The sequence below is a fragment of the Chelonia mydas genome, chromosome 4 (genome assembly GCF_015237465.2).
Source record: "Chelonia mydas isolate rCheMyd1 chromosome 4, rCheMyd1.pri.v2, whole genome shotgun sequence".
Classification (NCBI taxonomy): domain Eukaryota; kingdom Metazoa; phylum Chordata; order Testudines; family Cheloniidae; genus Chelonia; species Chelonia mydas.
The window spans coordinates 84504433-84531971 of NC_057852.1; the positions used below are offsets into that span (position 1 = coordinate 84504433).

Sequence of the window (27539 nt, forward strand, 5' to 3'; positions counted from 1 at the left end):
GGCCATACATACAATTCTTGTTATGAGTTATGCAAGTAACCTACAGGGCATGTTATTGAAAACATAATTAGAAGAAACCATACCTCAGCAAGTCAGACAAGTATAGACATTTAAGAGGTAGCAATACAAAAAGCTTAAATTTTGTGCATCACAGAAACAAGATCTAAGAAACAAAATCTTTTAAACTGCATATTACTGCCCCGAAGATTTAATAAAATGTTATCAAACAGCAATCACTCTCACTGTGTGAGAAAGTATACTGAAAACTAAGTCAGAATAGCTTTGTAAATAAACCTATTTATTCTAGTATTTTTAAGACCCTTATAGGGAAAATGAACTAAAATATACACAGCAACACTATATAAAAAAAAGTTACCTGAGATTCATGAAGCTGATTGTGAAAACGCTGGATTAGCTCATTTAATTCTTCATTTAGTTCAGATGTAAGACTCACTCCTGAAATGCTACCTGTTGTCTCTGTTACAACTACACAAAACAGTAAGTCCAAAACATTAAACTAAAAGGTAAATTAGAGAAAATGGTTTAAGATTTCAAAATAAGTATATACCATATCTACTAACATACAGCACTGGTTGGACAAATTTATCTTATTTTTTCAGCTGAACTAACCAAATCCTGTGAGCACATTATAGAAATTTAAATCAAACAAACTTCTGAAGTAATCCTTAGAAAAACAGATGTCAAAAAAAACCGTTCCCAACCCCAGAAAGAAATCATCACTTGGGCTTATGTCTACAACATCAGTTTCACCAACAAAAGTGCTAGTGTGGACAGCGCTATGTCGGCAGGAGAGACTCTCCTGCAAACATAGCTAAGGGTGCTTGTTGGGGATGGTTCAATTATGCTGGCAGGAGAGCTCTCTCCCACCAGCAAAGAGCAGCTGCACAGGAGACCTTACTGCGGCACAGCTGTGCCACTGTAAGGTCCGCAGCGTAGTGTAGACATAGCCTCAATCAATGTACAATTTCACTGCGAAAACTGACTATGCAAAAGTGTACCTTGTTCAGCAGATCTGTTCCTTTTGTGTTTGGGGTTTGTTTTTTGTTTTTCCCCCCCACAAAAATCAGTTAAGTTCAGTTTTTGTTGTGTTTTTTGTTTTGTTTAAAAACTATATGTCCCTGCAGAACCAACACAGCTAAGAACAACGAGCTGGATAGTATACTTCTCATATATCAACAGAACTCTGTGTTCCAGTCAGTTACAGTCGAAGACAATAATATAATTTGGCCTCCAGAACCTTTACTGACCATGGTATGCTAGAAGGAAATACCTTATCTTGACATTCAAATCTGATTTGCAGAGCTGGCAGTTAGGAAAAAAGGCACATTTTTACTTGCAAAAATACGTTTGATGTGGAAATCAAGACAAATGTAGAACTCTACAATACTACTTTAAAAACAGTCACTTGTCAAAACAGACCAGGACCTTAAATATCCACCATTTTTAGCCATACCAAAGTATGGGTGTCTGGCCTATTTTTAACTTCACATGAATCGTTTGTTTAGTAAACCCTTAATTGGATTTTTAAAATGTTACATTTATTTAATTTTACATGAACTTTTTTTTTCCTTTTCGTAGTCCCGGCTTCTTCTACCTTTTTCAACACAAGGGTTAGTGGGATGCTGCTCTGAGTATCACCAGGACAAATGTGACACAAATAAGAGTAGCACCAAGGAACAGAGAATAAGCCTCTCCTTAAGGCTAACTTAAGTAAGCTTCTCCTCTGTCCACAACCTCCTCTTCCTATGAAGAGAGGTTATTTCTGTAGGGGAGAGGAGTATAGAACTTCAGATTTCTACTTGTACTGGGAAGTTTGTTTAGGACAAAAGACACCATAAGGCAGAGCTGAAGATGCCCAGAAGCTGATTCAGAAGACCTGCAAGGAAGAAATGCCTTCCCCAGAACCATGGTATGCTCTATCTTTGAGACTAGGCAACCGGAACTGCAGCCAGTATTCAAGGTGTGGGCATAACATGGATTTATATAGTGACATTATGATATTTTCTGTCTTATTATCTATATATATTAGAATTGGAAAAGGTACGGAGGACAACAAAAATGATTAAGGGTATGGAACAATCTCCCTAGGAGGAAAGATTAAAAAGACTGGGACTTTTCAGATTGGAAGAGAGATGACTAAGGGAGGATATGATAGAAATCTATATAATCATGAATGATGTGAATAAAGTGATGAAGGAAATGTTACTTACTCCTTCACAAAGCACAAGAAGTATGGGTCACCCAATGAAAATAGGCAGCAGGTTTAAAAGAAAGAAAAGGAAGTACTTCTTCACACAACACACAGTCAACCTGTGCATCTCTTTGCCAGGGGATGTTGTGAAGACCAAAACTATAAACAGGATTCAAAAAAGAATTAGGTAAGTTCACAGAGTATGGGTCCATCAATGGCTATTAGCCAGGACAGGCAGGGATGCAACACCATGCTCTGAATGTCTCTAGCCTCTTTGTCAGAAGCTGGGAATGGGTGACAGGAGATGGATCACCTGATGATTGCCTGTTCTGTTCACTCCCTCTGACCTGGCACTGGCCACTGTCGAAAGACAGGATACTGAGCTAGATGGACCATTGGTCTGACCCAGTATGGCTGTTCTTATGTTCTACTAGCTGCCTGGAGCATCATTCCATCTCAAAGCAAAACCATCCTGTACGGTCCTTCTATCCCCCTCAAAGCTGGCTTGTTAGGAGAGGTCACAGGAAGAGACCAATTACTACAGGCAGAGCCCTAGGCTACAATTTTGCTTGTCAGTTTGCTGGTGCTATTCTTGTGTGTGATGTCACAAGCAATGCACTCCATTTCTAAAAACAACCAGGCAGAAGTTAGGCAAAGGGAAATTTGAAGTCAAAACAATTTTAAAATGATTTTCTCCCAATTAGAAATTTACTAAACAAGCATGGTACACATTCTGTGGGGATGGTAAGCAGATCGGAGACCATAACCATCTAACTTTCAAATCATTTATCATTAGAGGTTGTTTAACGCTGATCTCAAACCACTTCTGTTCATACTTTCCAAAATAATTTATCTTTTGGCAGAGACCAAATGTGAGAAGTTCCAACCCCAACGATTCTTTTGACAAAGTTAAGGAAGTATTAAAGTACAGGTTTATAATGGAACAACACTTAACTTATCTTTATAGTGGTTGTGATGTTGTTTAACAGTTGGAGGCAAGTCTACAATTCAGATTCTTTAGAATCTGAAATCTAGTTTTATATTTGGTTAAGATACGGTAATCAAATTTATAATTGTTCTGTTCTTCCTTATATAAGAAAGGTTTAAAAAAATACATTTTTGAGTTTTTAAAGTAAACTTTGGTGGCTCATCTCAAAGTACCAGGAAGGAACTTATGGTTTTAAGTAGGGCTGTCCATCTATTAAAAACATTAAATTAATCGTACTGTTAAAAAATAATAGAATACCATTTATTTAAATATTTTTGGATGTTTTTTCTACATTTTCAAATATATTGATTTCAATTACAACAGAATACAAAGTGTATAGTACTCACTATATATTTTTGATTACAAGTATTTGCAGTATAAAAAAGAAAAGAAATAGTAATTTTCAATTCACCTAATACAAGTACTGTAGTACAATCTATCATAAAAGTTGAACTTACAAATGTAGAATTATGTTAAAAAAACTGCATTAAAAATAAAACAATGTAAAATTTTAGAGCCTGCAAGTTCACTCAGTCCGACTTCTTGTTCATCCAATCGCTCAATTTGGAAATACCTTGCAATGCCAGCTACAAAAGTGCCATGCTAATGCCTGTTCTCACTTTCAGGTGACGTTTTAAATAAGAAGAGGGCAGCATTATCTCCTCTAAATGTAAACAATCTTGTTTGTCTTAGCAATTGGCTGAACAAGAAGGAGGACTGAGTGGACTTGTAAGCTCTGAAGGTTTACATTATTTTGTTTTTGAGTGTAGTTATGTAATAAAAAAAATCTACATTTGTAAACTGCACTCACGACAAAGATTGCACTACAGTACTTGTATGAGGTGAATTGAAAAATACTCTACCATTTTTACGTTACAAATATTTGTAATAAAAAATACACTGATTTCAATTACAACACAGAACACAATAGATATGAAAATGTAGAAAAATGTCCAAAATATATAATAAATTGCAATTGGTATTCTATTGTTTAAACAGTGTGATTCAAACGGCAATTAATAGCGATTAATTTTTTTATTGCGATTAATTTGAGTTAATCGCCTGCGTTAACTGCGAGTAATCGACAGCCCTAGTTTTAAGTTTGTAGCCTTGTTACCTAATAACATATTAAAAATATTTAAACTAAGTTCTCCCACCAAATGGCAGTCCTGCAGTAATATTCCAAATATTACAGGTATTTTATATAAGGCACAGAATGTACAAGCTTAAGAATATATCCAGAACATTTTTTTTAATTGTGCAGTACATTTATACTTTAATATTATTTTTTTTTAATTCAGAGTGTCAGATTTAAATCAATCAATATATCAATTTATCATTACATACTCTTGTCCTTCCACATACCAGAATCATCCATGACAGCAATTGCCTGCTCTGCTTTATGCTGCAGAGCAAGAAGAGCAGCTTGTCTTCCCTGAAGTGCTTTCAGCTGTTCCTGTTGTTGTAACATCCTTGTTAACAGGTCATGTTGCTTCTTCAAATTCTCTAGCTCCTCTTTAGCCTCCTGCTGGGGGTCTCTGGCCTGGAAGATAATAAAGGATACCATCACAGCTGTGGAATTTGATAACACTGCAATAGTAATACACAAAAAGAACAGGAGTACTTGTGGCACCTTAGAGACTAACAAATTTATTAGAGCATAAGCTTTCGCGGGCTACAGCCCACTTCATCGGATGCATAGAATGGAATGCATAGTAAGAAGATATATATATACATACAGAGAAGGTGGAAGTTGCCATCCAAACTGTAAGTATGGCAACTTCCACTTTCTCTGTATGTGTGTGGATATATATCTTCTTACTATACATTCCATTCTATGCATCCAATGAAGTGGGCTGTAGTCCGCGAAAGCTTATGCTCTAGTAAATTTGTTAGTCTCTAAGGTGCCACAAGTACTCCTCTTCTTTTTGCAGATACAGACTAACATGGCTGCTACTCTGAAAATAGTAATACAGTATCTTAATGTAAGCAGAACCTTAACAGCTCAGTGAAAACCTGAACTGTTAGTCTTGAGAAGTGTAAAGAGGTGAATACTTAACTATCATCTCTTCACACTTAAAGCAAGTTCTTCTAGACTAAGTTTGAGTCCTTTTAGGGAAAAAGCTTTTACTGCCAACAACCATGCTGCACAATGCCTTGCAGATAAGTAACGTTCTTTTGTCTTCGGATTTACCAACTCAGCACCTTCCACAAGCAGATTACAAAATTAAGAACTTGCACGTTTCTTCCTTTAACTACACTTTGTTTATAAATTCATTAACACAAAAAGCATATAAACCACAAAGCCATAAGAGTACTCCTTCCCTCAATCCCTGACGGATATAAAATGCAATTCAAGATACTGAATTAAAATAGCAAAAAAGCAAAGACTTCTGTTTGGTGTTGAACTTGTTTTAAAGAGTCTCTGCAATAAACACTTTTTAAAAATATCTACCTGATCCTCTTCATTTCCTATACTGGCTTAACAGTCCAGCGTAGAGCGAAAACAGAAACTGAATCATCTGTTCACAAGTACGTGTTACGCAGCTGCCAACCCAAAGAAGCACCACTGAACCCTGCCTCAATAAGATTCAAGGTCCAAAATGATTCACTCACCTCAAAAGCTTTCTCTTTCACCACACAATTTTGCAACAAATTGTTTCTCATTCCATAAAACCATATGTAGTCTACAACTCTGCATCAAGTTTGAAACTGCATTTTCACAGTAAGAAGATGGACTACAAAAATACCAGCATTATGAATTTTTAAATATTTGCCAAGCTGAAAGTCCTACTCCTAAAGTAAAAAAATTCACCTGCCATCTAGTGTTGAGTGCCTACTGTAAGCAATTATGTATCTGAATTGTGAAAAATTCCTACATTGAAGAATATGCTTGAATATATTAAAGTACTTGGCCCTACTGCAGAGGTACTTCCCACAGAGTTTGGAAGTTGTTGGAAAAGGCAAGGTCAAGTACTTTAATGGACAGTAAATTAACTTTGTAGCTGGGGTGCTGCTTCTTGCCCCCCTAGCAGACAGTGTGGATCCCAGAACGCAGTGAGCAACTCCTTCTCAGCCTAGGCATCAGAAATGTCAATCTCCAAAAATCAATGTTTTAAGGGGTAAACCATGTTCAGCTCAATCCGCAGTTTTTAAACAGCTGGACATAGAGTTAGATTTATACCCCTCACTAATCAAAAAAGAACATATGTTGGGTTGGAGGAGGAGATTAGTAAAAACTCATTTTAATAAAATCTCCACTTCCCAAAACAAGTCAACATGAAGAAGAAGAGACATTCAATGAAAATTTAGTCAAACACAGTTAAGACAGACAGATCTATTGTTATAGTGGTAACTAAAGCATTAAACATCAGAAGCTTCTGTATGAAAAGAATGAGAGAAAAAAGTAATTGTTCATTACAAATAATTAGTATGTTTTAAAGCGCTTTAGCAACAAAGGAACTGAGGAAGAAAAAGAAAATTAGCAAGTACAGACCCTATTTTGGAGACTTGCCAAGGTAATATTCTGAAGAGTACCTGTGAGGGTAATCCAATCCTAATAGGCCAGATTTCCCTGCCATTCAGAGCAGCTTTGTCACTTTTCCCTTTTGGACTTGTTGTAACGTCAATGTCTGAAACCTGTCCTTGTGAAGCTGAATTCCCTAGTTTGTCCTCAATGCAGGGCCGAATTTTCAGACTAAAAGATACTTCCTTTATTAAATAGTTTAGTAGGTTAGATTTAGAACACACTCCTGTTTAACATGCATTTTTAAACTATAACATTGCTTACCTAGTTCATTTGTGTCTTACTTATTATATATGGCAAACTATTACTTCAAATAAGTCTTCTCTTGTTTAATTAATTTTACTGTATTTTCAATTTCCTTTATTCAAATTATTTTTTTAAATGACAGGATTCCAAATATCACTGTACCATGTAATTATAGAGAACTACTTTTAATATTTCAAACTATACTATAAAAGAAACCTGATTCCAAAATTCTTAAAAGCCACACACATAAAAATGAAAGAATACGCTTTCTGTATAAACAACAAGATACAAGCTTTGTTTACGAGAATTCTACATGGATATATATTTCTATCAGTATTGGTTATTTTTTCACATTTTAAACAACATTAAAAAAAAGTTAGATGTAGATGTTTAATCTCTACAATGTTATCATTCTGAAAGACCCGATAAAAACAAGAACATCTTGCAGGACTTTGATATTAGATTGAGACACTGTCTGGTTTCATTCTGACTTTTAAATCAAGTACCTCTGTATTCTTTATTTAAACACTACTTTTAACTTCCCAGAACACACATTCCAACCCATAGTCTGTGGAGCACTTTGCTGATGGTCCACAGCATGCTGGCTGGAAACAAAGAGCCAATGCCATATACACAGATGCTTAAATTTTATTTAAAAGGAGATAAAAAATTAGGAAGAATTCAACGTTCTTTTCCACGTAAGCAACTGCTGAAATTGCTACAGGAAAGTTATGTGATCACAAATGGGAGAGGAGATGGTCTATGCAATCATGAGTGTATATGTAGAAATGCCAGAGTCCATAAGACACTCTAATAAGAGGTGGCCCACCCAATGACAGAGGTTGGGAACCCCCGTCCTAGAGCAATGCTTTTTATGGTACCACTATAAATATACTTATGCTTTCTATAGCAACAACCCATGATAGTGAACCATTTCCACTCTTCCATTACCCTTCAATTCCCCCAGTACTGGAAGCACACCACTTACCGAAAACAGCTTTGAAAACTAGTCCTTTCTGCATTAATAGGCCAGATACATATTTAACCCCTAGAATTATTTAAAAGATTCATAAGCCATCAAAAAGTAAAACTGCTACAACAGAAGCTTTTAAAAAACAAACTTTTTAAAAATATACATCATTGAGAGTTTGGGGGGGTTTAAGTCTCCTTGAACTGAATTTCAGATTAACAATACTATCAAGTATCAGTCAGGAAAAGAAAAAACAAGTCTTCATTTCTAGCACCTTAATTACTAAAAGCAGCTTACCGTGGTATCTGAAGCCTCAGACTGCACATCTATGTTTAGCGATGTGCTCTCAGCTACAGAACCAGATCCCACAGCTGAATCTATAGTCCGAACATCCTCCTCCTCATTTTCTCTAGCCTGAAATATTTTAGCGGCATAAATCAAAAGCTATATAAATGTGGTAGTAAAAATGAATTATTATGGACGGCACTGTATCTTGAAGTTAACTCCCCCAGCAGTACCATCAAAATGCCAATGATTGATTCCTTAAAGTTTTCTCACATTGCTTAAGAGAGACATATCTATTTTTAAGGCTCTGAAACTTACAAGCATCTTTTGCAAAAATTTCAGATAGGATTTTTCTTGTTCTTTAAGATGGTCTATGAGATGTGACAAGCGCTCAACATTAGCAGATCTTTCATTTTTCTCTACAAGATCATCCCGCATGGAGCTGGCCTTAGCAATATAGTCACGAATTTGAACTAGTCTGCTCACAATCTGCAGAGAAGACATTGAAATTATTCAGTAAGTTAATCAATAGTTTTGATTTGTTATCCACAAGACATGAGGGTGATAATTTAATTTATACCACACACCTAGGTAAATAAAATGAAAGGTGACATACTAGAGTGTATGGCCTCAATCCTATAATTGGCACTGACTTCAACATGTGCACAAAGTTCCAAGACTGAGGATTAATGTTGCTTCTGTCACAGATACCAGGTGCACCATTGAGCTCATATCTCTAAACATTATGTCACAATTTGTATGCTGGTCCCAGAAATTACCAAAACCATTAAAATGGTAATCAGATCAATCTCTAGACTTAAAAGTGGTGTATTAAATAGACTGCTTCTCTTTCAGTATGCAGAGTTACTAGCATTATGTGATCATAAGCATTCCCACATGTAGTTTAATTTAAATCTCATTTCATGTATTCCGAAGCAAGTTACTTTGTAAACAATTAAGAGTAGCAAAATATAAACCATCTTAGTAACCATTTGGAATTAATTTTAAAAATTAATGAAACTTTCTAGGAAGCTTCATCAGGGTGTCTACCACACAACAATGAAATCAGACATTTTCTGAAAGTTACAGTTTTTTAGGAGGAAGAGATTACAATAGGAATACACTGAGTCATGAACAATACCTGGCTACTATCCATAGCAGGTTCTCCTCTTCCATCTTCTTGAACAGACACCTGATAATTTTGCAAGAAGTCCTTACTTAGAGCAGATGCAAATAACTCTTTACATTGTGATGATCCACCAGTTTCTTTTTTTTGAGGGCTTGTGGCAGCATCCTTGCCTTTGTTAGTGTTAATCTGCAGTGGTAAGAAGTTGAATGGTTTTCTGGTTTCATTAAGCTGACGTTTGTTGTTAGCAGCTGTTGCTCTGCCTTGAGAATCACTTCCAATGCTCCTCTACATAAAAACAAACCAAAGGAAATTATATATTACTTAAATATTCCTTTAAAAACATTGTTCTACTTTTATTAGTTCACAGTTGAACAGAGTGGTACCATCATGTGGCATTACTGGGCATAGCCGGGGGGGGGGGGGGGGGGGGGGGGGGGATCACGACCACCAAGAGATTCACCTCCTAGCCAGAGGACTAAACTTAGTAGCTGACGGCTGAGATTAAAGATGATTAAAACCATCTCCACCAGGTGGATTCTGGTCAGAAACTTGACCTTCCAACCAATGTATTGGGAATGACAGGGAGACTTCTAGAATTCCTATCAGGGTGCTGCCCCTGGACCCTGCTGTGAACTCCAACTTCATGCCTGATAATGTGAAGCCACATCTCCCTTCCAAATGCATGAGAAAGAAGCTACTTATCCCCATAGCCTCCTGACTATTGAATTGGAACAAAGAACATTTGATACTGAATTCCTATATAGCCTCTTGCTTGCTGTGTCGGAAGAAGATCTTCTACCCTAGTCTAGACTGCATTTTTGGTTATCCTCCCCCATCCGTAGCTCCAGAGCTTTCTTCTGCCACTACTAGGCTGGAATGTTTACTGATGCTATTCAGAACTCTGTGTGCAACCGTGACGTTAAGTATATCAGTTCCACTCTACTGTTCCTTGAAAAGCTAAGAGCAGCAACAGAAGCTCTAGAGTAGTCTGTCTTCAGATTTGGGAAGACTGCAAAGCAATGGGTCACATTATCCCAGGTTATCGTCACAACCATAAAGACTAGGTTTTATCGTCACGGTTTTAATTGAAAAAAAAAAATTCAGCAAAAATTTAGGGAAGAAGTGTAGAAAAAAGCATGACATTCCATTCTGCCACAAGGCACCCCATCCAGGGTCAGAATCTCAAATTACATTACTCCAGGAAGAAATGCATTCAAGAAAATACTTTCAAGACTGGCAGGTACTAAATAATCTCTAACCCTCACAGATGTGTTACACAGAGAAATACTCATTTGGAGAACTGCAATTTATTACACTACCGAGTGACACCATACGCCAACCTTCAGGTATGCGGTCTAGTGAAAGTAGCTGACCTACCAGAAGGTATCTGGACACCATGATCCAGAATATATGTATTTTTCTTATTTTTCTACACTTTTTCCAGTTCAGAATCTGGACTATTATTTGCTATGTGACGTCAATGCACATTTTTTATTTGAGCCACTGACTTTCAAAGTCCTTCCTTTTGAAAAAACAGGAGTACTTGTGGCACCTTAGAGACTAACAAATTTATTTGAGCATAAGCTTTCATGTGCTAAAACCCACTTTATCGGATGCATGCAGTGGAAAATACAGTAGGAAGATGTATGTATGTATATATACACAACCCCCCCCCCCCCCCAAATGAAACAATGTGTGTTACCATACACACTATAACAAGAGTGATCAGTTAAGGTGAGCTATTACCAGCAGGAGAGAGAAAAAAAGCCTTTTGTAGTGATAATCAAGGTGGGCCATTTCCAGCAGTTGACAAGAACGTGTGAGGAACAGTAGGGAGGAAAAATAAACATGGGGAAATGGATGTGTCATTACACAAAGTAAAACTATTTCCCCATGTTTATTTTTCCTCCCTACTGTTCCTCACACGTTCTTGTCAACTGCTGGAAATGGCCCACCTTGATTATCACTACAAAAGGGTTTTTTTTTTTCTCTCCTGCTGGTAATAGAAAGTACTCCTTTTCTTTTCACCTTAACTGATCACTCTCGTTATAGTGTGTATGGTAACACCCATTGTTTCATGTTCTCTGTGTGCGTCTGTGTGTATCTACCTACCTACCTACCTACTGTATTTTCCACTGCATGCATCTGATGAAGTGGGTTTTAGCACATGAAAGCTTATGCTCAAATAAATTTGTTAGTCTCTAAGGTGCCACAAGTACTCCTGTTCTTTTTGCAGATATAGACTAACACTGCTGCTACTCTGAAACCTTTCCTTTTGAAGTCTGTCAGATTAATAAAGACAGTTTAGCAGGTCTGTGTGGTTTTATATTCACATTTATACAATTTTTGAAAATACATATCCACAAACCTGATCCAGATCACTGAAGTTTATTCTTTGTTTAAGCCTTTCTAATTCTGCTTGCTCTGGAACAGACATCTGAGTCATATATCTAGTGTGAGGAAAACTAAGAAGAGTCCTTGTCTTCCGCCGTCCCATTCCGGGTGAGGACTCTGGAGATATGTCATTAGTAAGCCTTGTTTCACCTTCCCCACCAAATTTTTTCTTGTTTTTCTCTGAAGACCTGTTTGCTTTCTTCTGTTGACCCCCCCAGTCCTTCAGAAAAGCAGAAAAAAAAGCATATTCATTATCTCTTTAGTGAAAAAAGATATGGTTTACTTCAGTGAATTGAAGTTTGATTCTATTTTAGAATTACAGAAAAACACAAAAATGTCAAAACATACTTGTATTTACGCAATAATTTGAAAATCAAATTGGATAATATAGTTTTTTCTAAAGCACAAATAATAAGTTCTCTGACAGGAAGTTTGGTCCACTTAACCTTTTTTGTCTTCAGATGTATTCGTTCACTTGAAACAAAGCTACACTAGCATTTTTCTTCCACTCAGTCTTCGGAGGGTTATAATGCTTAACCTTGAGGGAAAATTCCCACTTAAGGCTTTCAAACAAACAGTCTCATTCCCCCGCACCCCTCCACCTCCCAAAATGATTTATACATAGCTAGATTTGTGACTCAGTTTTGATAGGCCATCTCTTGACCAGAGATGATCATTCGTAACAGCATATGACTTTCTAATCTATCATACATTTATTTGTTTGCTAACTTTTGTTTCAGTTGGACACATGTATTTAGTTTTATGAACAGAATGTAAGCAACAACTACTACTACAGTATTTTGTTTGCCAATTTTTATGGTTTCATATCTATCCATCATGTCAATTTTCACCTTCAGTATGATGTGACAATTAAAAAGTTAACATGAATTATACCGTATTGTTCAGCCGGTCATCAAAGCTTTCATTGCTCCAGCTAGGCAAGTCCTGATCATTCATGCCTTCCTCAAAAGGACCACCTCCTGTTGCCATGGTATGCAGTCAAAAATGCTATAAAAAAATTATAGTTAAACCTATTTTAATGCAGCATATTTCCCATTGCAACTAAAAATTAGAGATCTTTTCTTTAAAGACAAATTATTCTAATCCAAACTCAGCACTATGCACTTTTCATGAAGTAAATGAGACCATAGAAAATTATATGCAGTTCCTCAGAAGCCTAGGAAATTGAGCTATTATGAAAAATATTTTACAAAGGTATTTTATGAAACACTAAAATCCATAAATATTAGCAATGCAGAGAAAAATCAAGACAGGTGCTAAAACTAAACATTCTCACAGATGTTGTCAATAAACTATGAGGTTTACTTTCTAAAATTGTTCTATTATAAAAGAACAGTACAAATTAAAAATATTTTAGAATGCCTCACCTTGTGCAATAAAGAGCACAAAGGTATAATGAGAAATTTTAGTTCATGGAAACACTATAAAGAATGCAATACAGTAACATCAGGCCCACAGTGATGTCAGTCTAATACGTCTTCCAAGAATTAAAAGTTTCCTATAAAGAACGTAACCAAAGCAAAATGCCCTTTATTCAATACTAAAATATATCCCAACAGAGCGTTGAAAGGGACACTAGCTAACAACCAGTAAGAGGAATTCCTTTTCCTTGCTATACCACAAATTACAAACATTTAATTAGAAAATGCCCTGGGGTTTATCCTAAATATGGTTTATATAAAAATAAAAACATATGAACCACTATATTTGTGTATTTAGCAAGGAAATAGTTTGGCTAATATAAGATAAACTAAGGGTCTGCATTAGAAACAAATCTGAAGTTAAATTCACTCTATCAATAGTTAAGGAAATCACTTCTGCCTGAGTTTAACTAGTTTTGATACAAGCAACACCTACTTACATATAGCTAAAGAAAATTAGAGAAAAATATAATAGCTTTTTAAAGCTGAATCCTTAGCTTATCCTGTTGAGCGCTGGTATGAAAGATCGCAAACTATGTGTAATTACATATACTGTAGTGCTGCGATACCAAGCATGCACAACACAAAAATAAATTTGTAGTCCGGGAAGCCGTGGCACATGTTAGCTGGGTTGAGCAGGAAACCAGTTCCTTTCACCCACACTGATATTCACATAACATTCAGTTACAGAAATGGAATACTGACACACTTTTGCAAGTAATCACTTTCCTACATAGCCCAAGCTGTCAGGTGAAAATTAGGATCATGTTCTGAAGCTATCTTATGCAATACAATGTGGTGTTATTTTATTTCTTCTGGTGCTAGTCAGAACTTAGTAGCTCAGATAGGAGACCAAAAAAACCAGAAGGTATATAACACTAGTGGGTCAGGCTTTCGTCCCCATCCGAGACCACTAATTCCAAAAAACACATTTTCACATCACAGAAAAAGCACACTATATGTCCACAGGTCATCTGTGTTTATAAGTTGGCTACCAAAGTGATTTCTTGGTATCCATCTAGGATTGATGCTAGAAGAATTAAGCCTGGTCTACGTCTGAAAGTTGCACCACTGTAAATATTATGGTTACCTAATGTGGATGTACTTACACTGGCAAAAAAGGTGCCTTATATCAGGATAGTGCATTCCCCTTCCTGTACAGGAATAAACTCTACCAATATAAGCACTTTTATACTCATTTAACTGCGTCCACATGAGGGTGTTGTACTACTTTCACTGTTATTGATGTAGTTAAAGCAGTAAAACTTCATGTGTAAACAAATCCCTGGTTCACCTCTGCCTAGGCACAAACTGCATAGCTAGGCTAATTTACAAAACAAAAAAATTTAAAATATCATAAGCATGTATTACTTTTGAAAACAGTTTTCTAAATCCATAGAAGGAACAAGCACTAAACAGATTACAAGGTTTGCAAGCAAAACTATCTTTGACTTATCTTTTTGATAGCGGAGGTAAACGTGACTCTATGAGCCCCTCAATGCCCATCTACCTACAACTGTTGCCGGGCCTGACAAACTCACTACACAAAGCACACTGTTACAATATTTATCCAAAGAATATCTTGTAAGGTACCATATAAATATTGATGACACTCTAGTCATTAATATTCTTGCATGATGCACGTACAGTTAGAATGTAAAGAGTTACGTACGTGTGCTGGAAATAAATTACTAAAATATATTTAGACCATGCAATCCAAGTACAGTAACTCCTCATTTAAATTCATCCCGGTTAACGTTATTACACTGCTGATCAATTGGAGAACATGCTCGTTTAAAGTTGAGCAATGCTCCCTTATAACGTTGTTTGGCAGCCGCCTGCTTTGTCCACTGCTTGCAGAACCAGCAGCCGGTTGGAGCTAGCTGGTGGGGGCTTGGAACCAGGGTGGACCAGCAGTCCCCCCATGCCCCATCAGCTCCCCGCTCCCTTAAGTTCCCTGTGCGCGCAGCCGCCCAGCAGGCTATCAACTGCCAGCAGTTCAGCTGTCCCTCCACCCACTACCATGTGCTGCTCCTGCCCTCTGACTTGGAGCTGCTCCCTGGAGCCTCCTGCTTGCTGTGCAGGGGGAAAGATGGAGGCTAATGTGAGGGTGTCCCCCTCCCCACTGTTTACCCCATCTCCATAGAGTGGAGGGGGACGGGGGACACACACGACAGGGCTCAGGATGGAGGGAGCTTGCTGGCAGCAGCAGCTGTCTAAACTTGCTGATCTACTCAAAAAGGCAATGTACTTAGAACGGGGTCAGCGTACTTAAAGAGGCAATGTGCATCGCACTCGCTCTCACACACAGGGTGTATGTCTCTGTCTGCCATGCTGTCTCCCTTCCCTCCATTTGTGCTGCCTTGTAGAGTGAGAGTATGTACACACACACACACACTCACAGTCTTTTGTCTGGTGAAAAAAATTTCCCTGGAACTTAACCCTCCCTATTTACATTAATTCTTATGGAGAAATTAGATTCGCTTAACATCATTTTACTTAAAGTCACATTTTTCAGGAACATAACTACAACGTTAAACGAGGAGTTACTGTAAAACTGATAAACTGGTTTGTCCTAAACAAAGCAATGTATGTGGGCAGGCTTTGCAAGCAAAACACAATGAAAGTACGTTGCATGTAAGGTAAACAGAATGATCAAACAGCAGGAAGAAGGCACCAGCTTGCTCAAAAACATACAGTAGGACCAGAGTCTGAATTCCAGGGGGGTCTTCTTCATGGCTCCTGAAGCAAAGATAACGAACTCTGGAGAATATAAGGAGCAGCAAAAGAACATGCTAGTTATCCATCACTTAAGGGACAAAGAGGCCAGCGCTCTTTAAATTTGTGAAAAGTAGGTCTCCCAGCCACATGGGTGAGGACTAAGAGAACTGACTGTATGTGAGAAATTGCCTGTTTTAGACACTAGAAAGCTTTTTTGTAGTTGTAATCAGTTTCTATTATCCTTGCTTAATATCACTTAAATTTCTATCCACTATTAATAAACTTATTTTTAGTTTTACCATAAAATCATTTCAGTCCTGTGTATTAAATTGTGGGTCCTCAGATAAACTAACTGGCTTTCATGTCTCTTTGAAGGAAACAGACTTGATAATTTTGGTGACTGTTCAGTGATTGGGGATTGACACTGCAGAGAGAAGCCCTTGTGCAGCTCGGTTCACTGAATGTCAAGGTTGGCAGAGTCTCAAGAAGTTTGCTGATGAGGAGAACAGACTGGGATAGCAAAGAGCGGACAGATCCACCAAAGGTGTCTCTTGCTGCGGCAGAGGGGTAACACAGTAGCTTTTGGCTCTGGGCTCTGCAAGGAGTGTGTCACAGTATATTTAAGAGACCTGACAAGATCAACTGACAACAGCTCTGATAAATCAAGGTGAGCACACACCTAAAATGTACATTAGTCACATTTAACAGCACTAAAACACTGTTGCTGGCACCACATGAAAGAAGTTTGAGCAGGAGCAGCAGAGACATACTACTGATGGACTTTCCTGCAAGGGTATTTCAAGAATCTGAGGGAGGAAAGGATGCTTAAAAAAGGACTAAACAGTGACTTTGATGGGAAAAGTAAAAACTTTGCCACGCAAAAGCATAATCACCTAAACTAGAGAAGGCAGTGCACCTGGTGCTACAAGCAGATGTCACCACCAAAGGTGTACAAGTGAGAAGGAAAACAGTATGTCATCCAAAATTTTATTAAAGATCGTTTAATAGAGACCTCATTTCAAATCAATATGCTCCATCAACACCAAGTGCAAACAGAGAATACGTTTTGCAGTTAAGGGCAAATCCACCAAGTGAATATATGCCAGGCTTGACAGTGTAACAACCATTTTATCCTGACCTACATCACTGGCCATAACGAGTTCATCTTGGCAAGATTAAAGATCATCTGGTTTACAATCAAACTGGGTAAGTATATTCTTCCCTTATGATGTTATACAATTTGTCTAAGTCTAGTATAAGACTACATCACAACAGCCATTTTTTTCCAGTGTAAAAAACAATGGGCAATATTTATCTTAGCATCTAACAGAAGAAAGACGCACACCAGATACATTTTTTATTACTACATAAAAACTCCTGTAAGGATTGAGTATTTCCACTTAAGTAAGACTCCAAAATCAAGTCAGCTACACCTATGCAAACTTCTGAAATCTTAAGTAACTCTTCTCTCCTATTTACCAATATTTTGGTGGCACTGGGACTTTTAATCCTGGTTTATAGCATTCACTAAATCAACTAGACTACTTATATGCTTAAATTTAAGCAGATGCTTAGGCACCTTGCTGAATCATGGTCCAGGCAGCTTATCATATCCTGATGATTTCTTACATTTGTTTTTAAAACATTTTCTAATAAATCCGCATCCCTATTGGACTCACATCAATTCTTAGAAATTGATGCAAATTACTTGTTACTTTGAGATAAAATATTTTTCACCAAGATGAGTTTGAACTACACAACTCTTCCAACTTCTTTTTTCTGATTCGTTTGTTTTAACTGAGAACACATGCAGCTCTTTTCGAATAGTTAATTCAATAAAATGTCATGCACGTGAAATTAAGTTCAGTTTTTCTTGGTGTGTTATTTTCTTTCACTTTACTTCCTAGCACAGAGGTGGGCAAACTATGGCCTGCGGGACCATCCTGCCTGGCCCCTGAGCTCCCAGCCCTGCTTTTCCCTCTTCCTCGCAGCCTCAGTACACTGTGCCGCTGGCGGCGCTCTGGTCCGCCACTCCTGCCAGGCAGTGCAGCAATGGGGCTGCAAGCTCCTGCCACTCTGAGCAACATGGTAAGGGGGCAGAGGTAGGGGGTTTGATAAGGGACAGGGGGTCCCAGGGGGCAGTCAGGGGACAGGGAGGATGGGGTGGAGATTCGGGGGGGGGAAGTGGGGGCAGTCAGGGGATGGGAAGCAGCATAGGGGGTGGGAGTCTCGGGGGCAGAGGTGTGGATAGGGGTTGAGGCAGTCAGGGGACAGTGAGCAGGGGGGGTAGGATGGGGGTAGAGTCCTGGAGGCGGTTGGGGTGGGGGTATGGATAGGGGTCGGGGCAGTCAGGGGACAGGGAGCAGGGGGAGGTTAGAGGGGGCAGAGGTTCGGGGGATGTCGGGGGTGGGCAACTGGTGAGGTTGGATAGGCGTGGGAGTCCCAGGGGGCCTGTTGGGGGCGGGGGTGTGGATAGGGGGCAGGGCAGTTAGGGGACAGGGAGTGGGGGGGTTGGATAGGGGGTGGGGTGCCGGGGGGGCAGTTAGGGGCAGGGGTCCCAGGAGGGAGTGGTCAGGGGATAAGGAGCAGGGAGGTTGGATGGGTGAGGGGTTCTGAGGGAGGCAGTCAGGAGGTAGGAAATGGGAGGGGGCGGGGTCCAGGCTGTTTCAGGAGGCACAGCCTTCCCTACCTGAGTTTCCATAAAGTTTTGCAACCCACATGTGGCCCTCGGGCCAAAAAGCCACATTAACATCTTTTATGTTTATTTTCTCTGGCTTTCCGTGACACTTCGCATAGACTCAGTTTCACGATTTCCCATTGGTCAGTATCTCCCTTGCTGAAGAGCCCCTTAGAAGCACTAACAAAGAAGAAAATAGTTCCTACCCTTTAAAGGTTTTAAAAGAAAAAAAAATCAGGTCATTGCAGTTAGTAGATAGTCTATCAGAAAAATGGGTCATTAAGCTAATTTAAAAAACAATTCCAAAAATTTAAAGTTGAGAATGTTCACTCATTTTTATCATCAAGTAGCCACAGAAAGCCAACATACCAACTCCTCATTCTACCAGGACTTGCACTCATGATCCATACCATCAATTTTGTATTGTATAGATCTAACACAATCCAATATCAAAACTGCTGATCCTATTATACTGGCAATAAACAAATTGTGTAAAGGTACAAGTCAGGTAAACATTTGACACCAGAGCAAACCAATGCCAAGATGTAACCTTTTACTTTAGGCCTTTTATTTTATTTTATGCACACTTACAACTTCAAGTGTGACTCCGACAAGTTATGAAACAGTCTCTTGTCAAATTTTAAAGTATCCATTTGAGCTGTAAAAGCTCATAATGTTCAACATTTGTAATTTGATTGTGGGGGGAATCAAATATTCTGCACAATCTTCAACTCAGAAGTTCTGAAAACTAGAGATTTTAAAAAGGGACAACATGAATTTAAAATCTAGCCTTAAAAAAGGTAAATTAAAAGTAATTTCAGGTACCACAGACACTTCATGAATCCCCCTTCTAATCTCCAGTTTTGCCTTCATATTCTGTTGCTATTGGGAGATCCAGGCAACTGAGAAAGCTGGCTATACATTAAACTGACTAAAGCAGTGTTGCCAACCCACAATGTAAACAAACAAAATCCCAGAGAAATAGTTCTCTCATCTCTTTCAGCTGACAACCATTCAATGAAGTGAGCTGTAGCTCACAAAAGCTTATGCTCAAATAAAATTTTGTCAGCCTCTAAGGTGCCACAAGTCCTCCCCTTTTCTTTTTGCGGACTAACACGGCTGCTACTTTGAAACATATCCTCACACGTATCACAAACAACTGTGAACAAAAACACTGCGGCAGGAATGTTACTTGGACGGCGAGATGTCCCTCCAGTGGGGGGTGGGGAAGGAGGGGGGTACCGAGAAGCCCCGGCTCTAGCATAATAAGTGGCCCTTAAACACGCTCCATACCGAGCGGCCAGGCACACGAAGGGCCCCAGCTGAAGTCCATTTTCATTACGATCGCTGTTCTAGGCCCAGGCAATAGAACCCAGGACCTACCTGCCTGCCTGCCCTTCAGTCGCTCCGAGACCCCAGCGCAGGAAAGTTCCTGCCCCCTCCACCTCCTGCTGCCGCCAGCGGGGATGGAGGAGCCGAGCTGCGGCCTCAACCGCTCGGGTGGGTCACGCTGCAAGGTGGGGAGGCCGTTAGCAGGGCGGACCCGCTCCTTCCCAGCGGCAAAGCCGGCGGGCGGGCTCCGCGCCAAGGGCCGCTGGCGGGGAAGCGGTCGGGCGGCCGTTGCCCATGAACGCGCAGCGTCTCCTCGGAGAAACGATCAACATACCCTCCCCCAATACCCCTCCACGCGGCGGGAACGACCGGCGCAGCTGGCCGGGCACCTTGGAGCGAGGAGCCGCTGCACAGAACCGGCGCCTCCCCCCACCCCGCTCCGTGAGAGAGCGAGCCGTCGGCGGCCGCTTTGTCCGCCGGGACCCGGCGACACTGGCCGGGCAAGACGAGCGCCACGCAGCTCTCCCCGTCTCGCGGGGGCCGTGCCCGGCCCGGCCGAGCGGGCTGCGAAGGCCAAGGGCTCCACACAGGCCCGTCCCAGCTCTCCCTTCCGCGGCGCCTCCGCTGCGGCGGGCCGGGCAGCGAGTGGCGGACTCCCCGCGGGGAGCGACAGGGAAAAGGCCATGGGGGCCGGGAGGAGGGGAACAATGCGGCGGCGGCGGCGCCGCTGGAATAACATCGGGGCTGCCCTGGGGAAGGATCCCGCCTTGGGAGGAGCTCCAGGTAACTGAGATCGGGGCCCTCAACCAGGCCCGCCCCCCGCCGGACTCGGGCTCCCAGACCCCGGCGGGGCAGCGGTGTTACCTTGGCAGCAGCACTGCTACCTTGGGCCCTGCGGCACCGACCGGGCCTTGTTGGTCGCGGGGTTGGGGGGGGGGACAGAGACCCTCACACGCAAGCCTCAACGGCCACCTTCGCCGCCATTTTGGTTCTCCCCTGTACGCGGAGGCGGGGCTGGGCGGATGGATACACACCGTTACTTAGTAACGCACCCCGCAGATGCTCCTCCGCGCGGCCCCCCGCGGCGCGTAAGAGCACGTGACTGACGGCCGGAACAGCGCGCTTTTTTTTCACGCTATTCCGCTCACTCCATTCCTGGCGGGAAACCTGGGACGGCTGAATAGAGCCAGTGCCTCAAAAATAACCAAAACTATAAATCCCGACATGCCATGCGTGACCAAGCTAGTTCTACCCACTAAGGAGCAGAGCATGGTGGGATTGGTAGTGTCAGTGGTCTTGAGGATGACTATGGGTGGGTGTGGAGGGAGGGGGGGAAGAGAGAGCGAGACACACACCCACACACGCTCCGATCGCAATGCATGCTGGGAAGTGTAGTCTCCTCTGACAGGTTTCAGAGTAACAGCTGTGTTAGTCTGTATTCGCAAAAAGAAAAGGAGGACTTGTGGCACCTTAGAGACTAACCAATTTATTTGAGCATAAGCTTTGGTGAGCTACAGCTCACTTCATCAGATGCATTCATTCTGTTTTGGTCACAGTGCTCCAATAAGGGTGAAGAATTTTGTCGCTAAAGCCCGGAGTGTCTGCTGAGAGAGATGTTCCCATTGCATCACAAACAGGGTTGAGCGCACTTTTTGTTCAGCATGTCATTGGTTCAATCACCACTGGGATTCACAGTCTGTTTTCATCCAGTTTTTAAGTTCTCAGCCATTTTGACTTTATAATTACACTGGTGCCATGGACAGCTATAGTATATAAAATATGTATTTATTCCATGCCAAGAGTTCAACACCACTGTGAAATCTGATGTAACACAACTAATTGCCGCACCCTTATTCAACCGCTAATGTTTGTGCATGCAACAGTCCCATGGGTTGTCTGGCGGAGACTGCACACGTAGTAGATTACAGGGCCTAAATGCCACAATTCTTCAAAACAATACAACTAGCCCATGCAATTGCCTCAAACTCACACCCTCTCACCTTATTCACCACTCACACAAATCAAAACAAATCTTCCAGGATTGTCACTTTCTACATGTGTCACTCTGAAGACCAGAATGTCTGTCAAGTCTATGTGAAGTGACAAACAGCAACAAGTATGGTAGAGAGCTAATTTTGGTTAGAATATGAGCAGGTTCAATCATCACTGGGATTTGCAATCTGTTACCATCCAGTTTTTAAATTCTCAACCATTTTCAGCTTTTTTACCACCCGACTTTATGAATTACACCTGTGTGATAATACAGGCTTTCAGCTACTAGTACTGCATATTGATCTAGTTCAAGGATTCTCAAACTGGGGGTTGTGACCTCTCAGGAGGTTGCACGGTTATTATGTGGGGGGTCATGAGTTGTCAGCCTCCACACCCCCAAATCCCGCCTCACCTCCAGCATTTATAGTAGAATTAAATATTAAAAAGAATGTGTTTTTAATTTATAAAGGGGGGTCACACTCAGAGGCTTGCTGTGTGAAACGGGTCACCAATACAAAAGTTTGAGAACCACTGATCTAGCTGCATTATAGGTGTCCTAAAAAGAAAGGAGAATTGTTGGGATTGTGCCCTTTGTTTACTTGTTTATGGTTATATATAAAAGATATGAAACATTTTTTAGATTTTAAATTCATGGCATATTCATAGGATCATAACATCAGTCATCAAGTGTGAGAAGTTATTTTTATTTAGACTGCAATAGAAACAGTTTAAAGTGCATACTTAGGTTTAAAAGTTTTCATATTGTCTCCTAAGTCACACATAAAATGATAAATAAGAGATTAAAGAGAAAAATCTTCCTTTCAGTACATTTAATTTGTGCATTTATCTGCACATTGTGTATATTCTTTTTAAATTTTTCCCCTGTTGTGTCTTTTGTGTCATTTGTAGATATTTTTACACAGCAACAAGAGAAAAAAGCAAAACAAAAAACTTTCAGGCCCTCATTATACATCATAAAGAAGCACAGGCACACAAAAAGCACATAGAAGAGAACTTTATATCTGTTTACACATAAATAGTTACATAGTCTTAAGCTTCAGAGTGGTAGCCGTGTTAGTCTATATCAGCAAAAACAATGAAGAGTCCTTGTGGCACTTTAGAGACTAACAAATTTATTTGGGCATAAGCTTTTGTGGGCTAGAACCCCCTTCATCAGATGCATGGAGTGGAAAATACAGTAGCAGATATAAATACACAGTACATGAAAAGATGAGAGTTGCCTTACCAAGTTGGGGGGGGGGGTCAGTGCTAATGAGACAATTCAATTAACAGTAGAATACCAAGGGAGGAAAAATCACTTTTGAGTGGTAATGAGGGTGGCCCATTTCAAACAGTTGACAAGAAGGTGTGAGTAACAGTAGGGGGAAATTAGTTTTTGTAGTGACCCATCCACTCCCCATCTTTTTTCAGGCCTAATTTGATGGTGTCCTGTTTGCAAATTAATTCCAGTTCTGCAGTTTCTCCTTGGAGTCTGTTTCTGAAGTTTTTTTTGTTGAAGAATTGCCATTTTTAAGTTTCCTATTGAGTGACCAGGGAGATGGAAGTGTTCTCCTACCAGTTTTTAAACGTTATAATTCCTGGTGTCAGATTTGTGTCCATTTATTCTTTTGCGTAGAGACTGTCTGGTTTGGCCAGTGTATATGACAGAGGGCCATTGCTGGCACATACTGTGTACATATACCTGCTACTGTATTTTCCGCTCCGTGCATCTGATGAAGTGGGTTCTAGCCCATGAAAGCTTATGCCCAAATACATTTGTTAGTCTCTAAAGTACTACAAGGACTTCTTCTTGTTTTTATAGTCTTAACCTTCATTTATTAACATATGCCTGTGTTTTGTAAGATCAGTAACACTTTGGCTTCCTCTCTGCAGCTCTTTACATCAGCTCTTCACGCCTGCCACCAGAGGTGAAACTAAGCCGGTACGCCCCAATACGGCATACCGGCAAGAGCCAGTGCATCGTACTGGCGCAGCCCGGCTTCCCCAGGGGGCAATCTAAAGGGCCGGGGGCTCCCAGCAGTGGCTGGAGCCCCAGGCTCTTTAAATTGCCTCCAGAGCCCCACTGCTGGAGCCCTGGAGTAGCGGCTGCAGGGCTCTGGGGGCTATTTAAAGAGCTGGGGCGGTAGAAGCAGGGGAGCCCCAGGCCCTTTAAATAGTCCCCAGTGCCCTAGGGTGGGGAGGGGCTCCGGGGGCTATTTAAAGGGCCGGGACTCCAGCTGCCTCTGCTGCCCCGGTCCTTGAAATAGTCGCTGGAGCCCCACCGCTTCCCAAGGGCTCTGGGAGCTATTTAAAGGGCCCACGGCTCCCCTGCTTCTACCTGGGGAAGCGGCGGGGCTCCAGCGCCTATTTAAAGGACCGGGCCTGCAGAGGCAGCTGGAGCCCCCGCTACCCCAGGGATCCGGGGGCTATTTAAAGGGCCGGGGCAGTAGAAGAGGGGAGCCACGGGCCCTTTAAATAGCCCCCGGAGCCCTGGGCTGCTGCTGCTGCTACCCAGGTGGGAGAGGCACTTACATATCTGGGTGGGCTGGGGCTGGCTCTGACCCCCTCAACCCCGCCCCTTCCGCCCTAGGCCCCGCCCCTTCCGGGGGCCAGAGCTGGTCCCAGCGTACTGGTAAGTCACTCGACTTACTTTCACCCCTGCCTGCCACCCATTGGTCTACTTCATATGACTGTAAGCAGAGTCAGGATGAGCTCCACCCTGACATCTGGTGGTGAGGTGTGGCAAGTTGTGGAAAAGAACTTCAGGGGCCGATCTCATTTGCATAGGCACACACACCCCACCTAGAATGAGGCCATAACTGCCCAAATGGTCACTTTGGCTGTTGTGGGATCCCCAGTGTCTCTGTTATTGGGGCGGGAAGAATAAATTGTTATTACCCTGATTATGGGAACTGTGCTTGGAACTGTACTTGGCCTTTTGTTATGATGGAGGGACTCACCATCAACTAAGTAGCACTCGCTAGGCAAGGGACATGGGTTCCAAAACTCTGTGAATTGAGAGGGAGAGGCTTGAGACAGGTATTTGTACCTGGTGGTGTGGGTGCCTTTGTGAGGGCCTGAAACACCAATTGCACCTCTGTCTCTCTCCACTGTGGAATGTCAGAGCTAATTTTGGGTCTATTAAGAGTCTTGGTACAGGAACTGTGTTGAATTCACTTTGGTCTTTTGGTACACCAGCACTAAGGCTCCCACTACTATGAGCTGGAATCACTGAGCACTGTGTCAAGTAGTGGGGAGCTGGAAGAACTAGAGTGCAGTAGTGCTGTTCGTGGATAGGCTGGCGGAGTGTTCGTGAGACGGCGAGGCGAGCTGTGCAGAGCGGAGCCATTCGTGAGACGGCGAGCTGAGCAGAGCTGTTCGTGAGACGGTGGAGTGAAGTGTTCGTGAGATGGCGAGCTGTGCAGAGCGGAGCCGTTCGTGAAACAGCAGAGCAGAGCCCTGTGGGGCAGTCAGCTTCAGGACACGTAAGGTGCCCCTTTCCTCTTTCCCCCCGCACACAGTCACATTTTAGCCAGACTGGGGAGCAACACTCTGCAGATGAACTTTTGAACTCTGGGGCTGGACTTTTTGAACTTTGGGTGATTTGTGGATTGCTGGACTCGAGACGTTTGGGTTCTGGGACTCAAGAACTTGAGGGAAAGGATGTGGCCCAATTTGCTGGGGTGGGTCTTTGCTCATGGTTTGGTTAATGAACACTAGTTGTGGTGTTTCCCCAATTTAATGCTGATGTCGTTTACCTCATGTTATTAAAGATTCTCTGCTACACCTAGACTCTGTGCTTGCGAGAGGGGAAGTATTGCCTCTTTGAGGCGCCCAGGGGGTGTGTAAGATTTTCCCAGGTCACTGGGTGGGGGCTCGAGCCAGTTTTGCATTTGCTTTGATGAGAGGGAACCCCTGTGTACTGAACCCGGCCCTTGCTGCTATCAACTTGGCCTGGCAGAAGGGTTACATGACGTTACCTTTAATATGCTATAACTCCTGCTAACGTGTCCTGTGGTCTCTATCAGCTACATCTCTGTTTTCAAAATAAGATACCTGGGGTGTTACGGCCAACATCTAGGCATCGCTGGCATTCAGAAAACTCCTACTCAGTTGCTGTCTATCCCCATAGGCACCTTAATTCCCTATATGCTTAAGTTTCTGCCATTAAAGTCCCCAAAGTGCTTAAATTTTGGTAGCTGGGCACATGCTCAGCCACCTACATCCTGACGCTGCCCCGCTGCTCAGTGCTTAACTCTCATTCACACACTGAGTGTTCCTCTGCCTTTGGGCCCAATCCAGTAGACATACTCAGAGCATGTCTAAACCCACACCAAATGTCTGCTAGTGGTGCAACCCCCTCTTATGTCCTTTAGACCAATAGATAGAGCTTTCACCATTTGTTTTTTTTATAAGCTTTTCCCAGAGTGACTGGTGATATAGTAGCCATATGGTATCCAGGTCCCTAACTAAGACCAAAGGTTGCAGCTCAAGAGGGGTATCCGATCATGAGTTGCTCATACCTCTACTCCTACTGCCAGAAGTAGGGAAAAGGGGCCATGAATTCCTGAGCCTATATTACCTGAGACTCCAAAACCAGGAGGCTCTAAGAATTTGTTTGTGGTTTATTGCTGAATGCTGATCCTGTGCAGTGGGTGTTTTCTTTATGCTCCATTAAAAATATGGAAAAGGAGACTTATATTGTTACTAAAGCCTTCATCACCTTATTTTACTTTGCACGAGCAAAAAAACAGCTGCAGGAAATTATTTTCCATGGCTCATCAACTGATCCCCTTTGTGCAAGAAGAACACAAGGACCAGAAACTCTGTGAGGCAGCAAATCTCTGATTTTTATGGCAAATGTCCCCACAGCAGGGAAGGGCATAAGGGCATATTCCTATGTTTCCACAAGTGAAATCACTTAAAAAAAAGAATATGCAGCAACTTCCTGTAATAGATCATGCTGATTTGTACCATTACCATCTCTATAACTATTGTGCAACTAATAATCTCATCTTAGAGCATGTAACAGATACTTGTTAAAAATAATTCTGCATCTATTCCTTGAGTAATGTCTTTTTCTCCCACCCTCTATTGCCCTGCATGCATAATCAGCATTATACTGGCAATGGTTCAGAGAAAGAGATGTTCTGTGTTTCAGAGTAGCAGCCGTGTTAGTCTGTATCTGCAAAAAGAACAGGAGTACTTGTGGCACCTTAGTGACTAACAAATTTATTCGAGCATAAGCTTTCGTGGGCTACAGCCCACTTCATCGGATGCATAGAATGGAACATATAGTAAGGCTAATCAGGAATCATAACATTCAAAAACCAGTAGGAGAACACTTCAGCCTCTCTGGCCACTCAGTAAAAGAGTTAAGAAGGGTGGCAATTCTGCAACAGAAAAGCTTCAAAAACAGACTCCAACCAGAAACTGCTGAGCTTGAATTAATATGCAAACTAGATACCATTAACTTGGGTTTGAATAGAGACTGGGAGTGGCTGGGTCATTACACATATTGAATCTATTTCCCCATGTTAAGTATCCTCACACCTTCTTGTCAACTTTCTAAATGGGCCATCTTGGTTATCACTACAAAAGTTTTTTTTCTCCTGCTGATAATAG

The 27539-nt window shown here is 41.5% G+C and overlaps 1 protein-coding gene across 37 annotated transcripts in view; it reads right to left on the bottom strand.

Moving 5' to 3' along the window:
* The window catches only part of PCM1 (pericentriolar material 1), an 88643-nt gene extending 67537 nt beyond the window's left edge, over positions 1–21106 (bottom strand). For 8 of the 37 annotated variants that reach the window (XM_043546126.1, XM_043546125.1, XM_043546135.1 and 5 more), the window contains exons 1-9: positions 20787–20945; positions 12645–12758; positions 11725–11970; positions 9369–9641; positions 8546–8716; positions 8240–8356; positions 6738–6911; positions 4566–4743; positions 377–486 (exon numbers count right to left, since the gene is read on the bottom strand). In XM_043546126.1, the coding sequence (XP_043402061.1) occupies positions 377–486; positions 4566–4743; positions 6738–6911; positions 8240–8356; positions 8546–8716; positions 9369–9641; positions 11725–11970; positions 12645–12740 (1365 nt within the window). In that variant the 5' untranslated portion in view covers positions 12741–12758; positions 20787–20945. Of the gene's footprint in view, positions 1–376; positions 487–4565; positions 4744–6737; positions 6912–8239; positions 8357–8545; positions 8717–9368; positions 9642–11724; positions 11971–12644; positions 12759–19973; positions 20493–20786 lie in introns of those variants that run through there. The other 29 variants (XM_043546140.1, XM_043546136.1, XM_037897678.2 and 26 more) reach the window with 15 other exon arrangements.
* Between the last annotated feature and the right edge of the window lie 6433 nt (positions 21107–27539).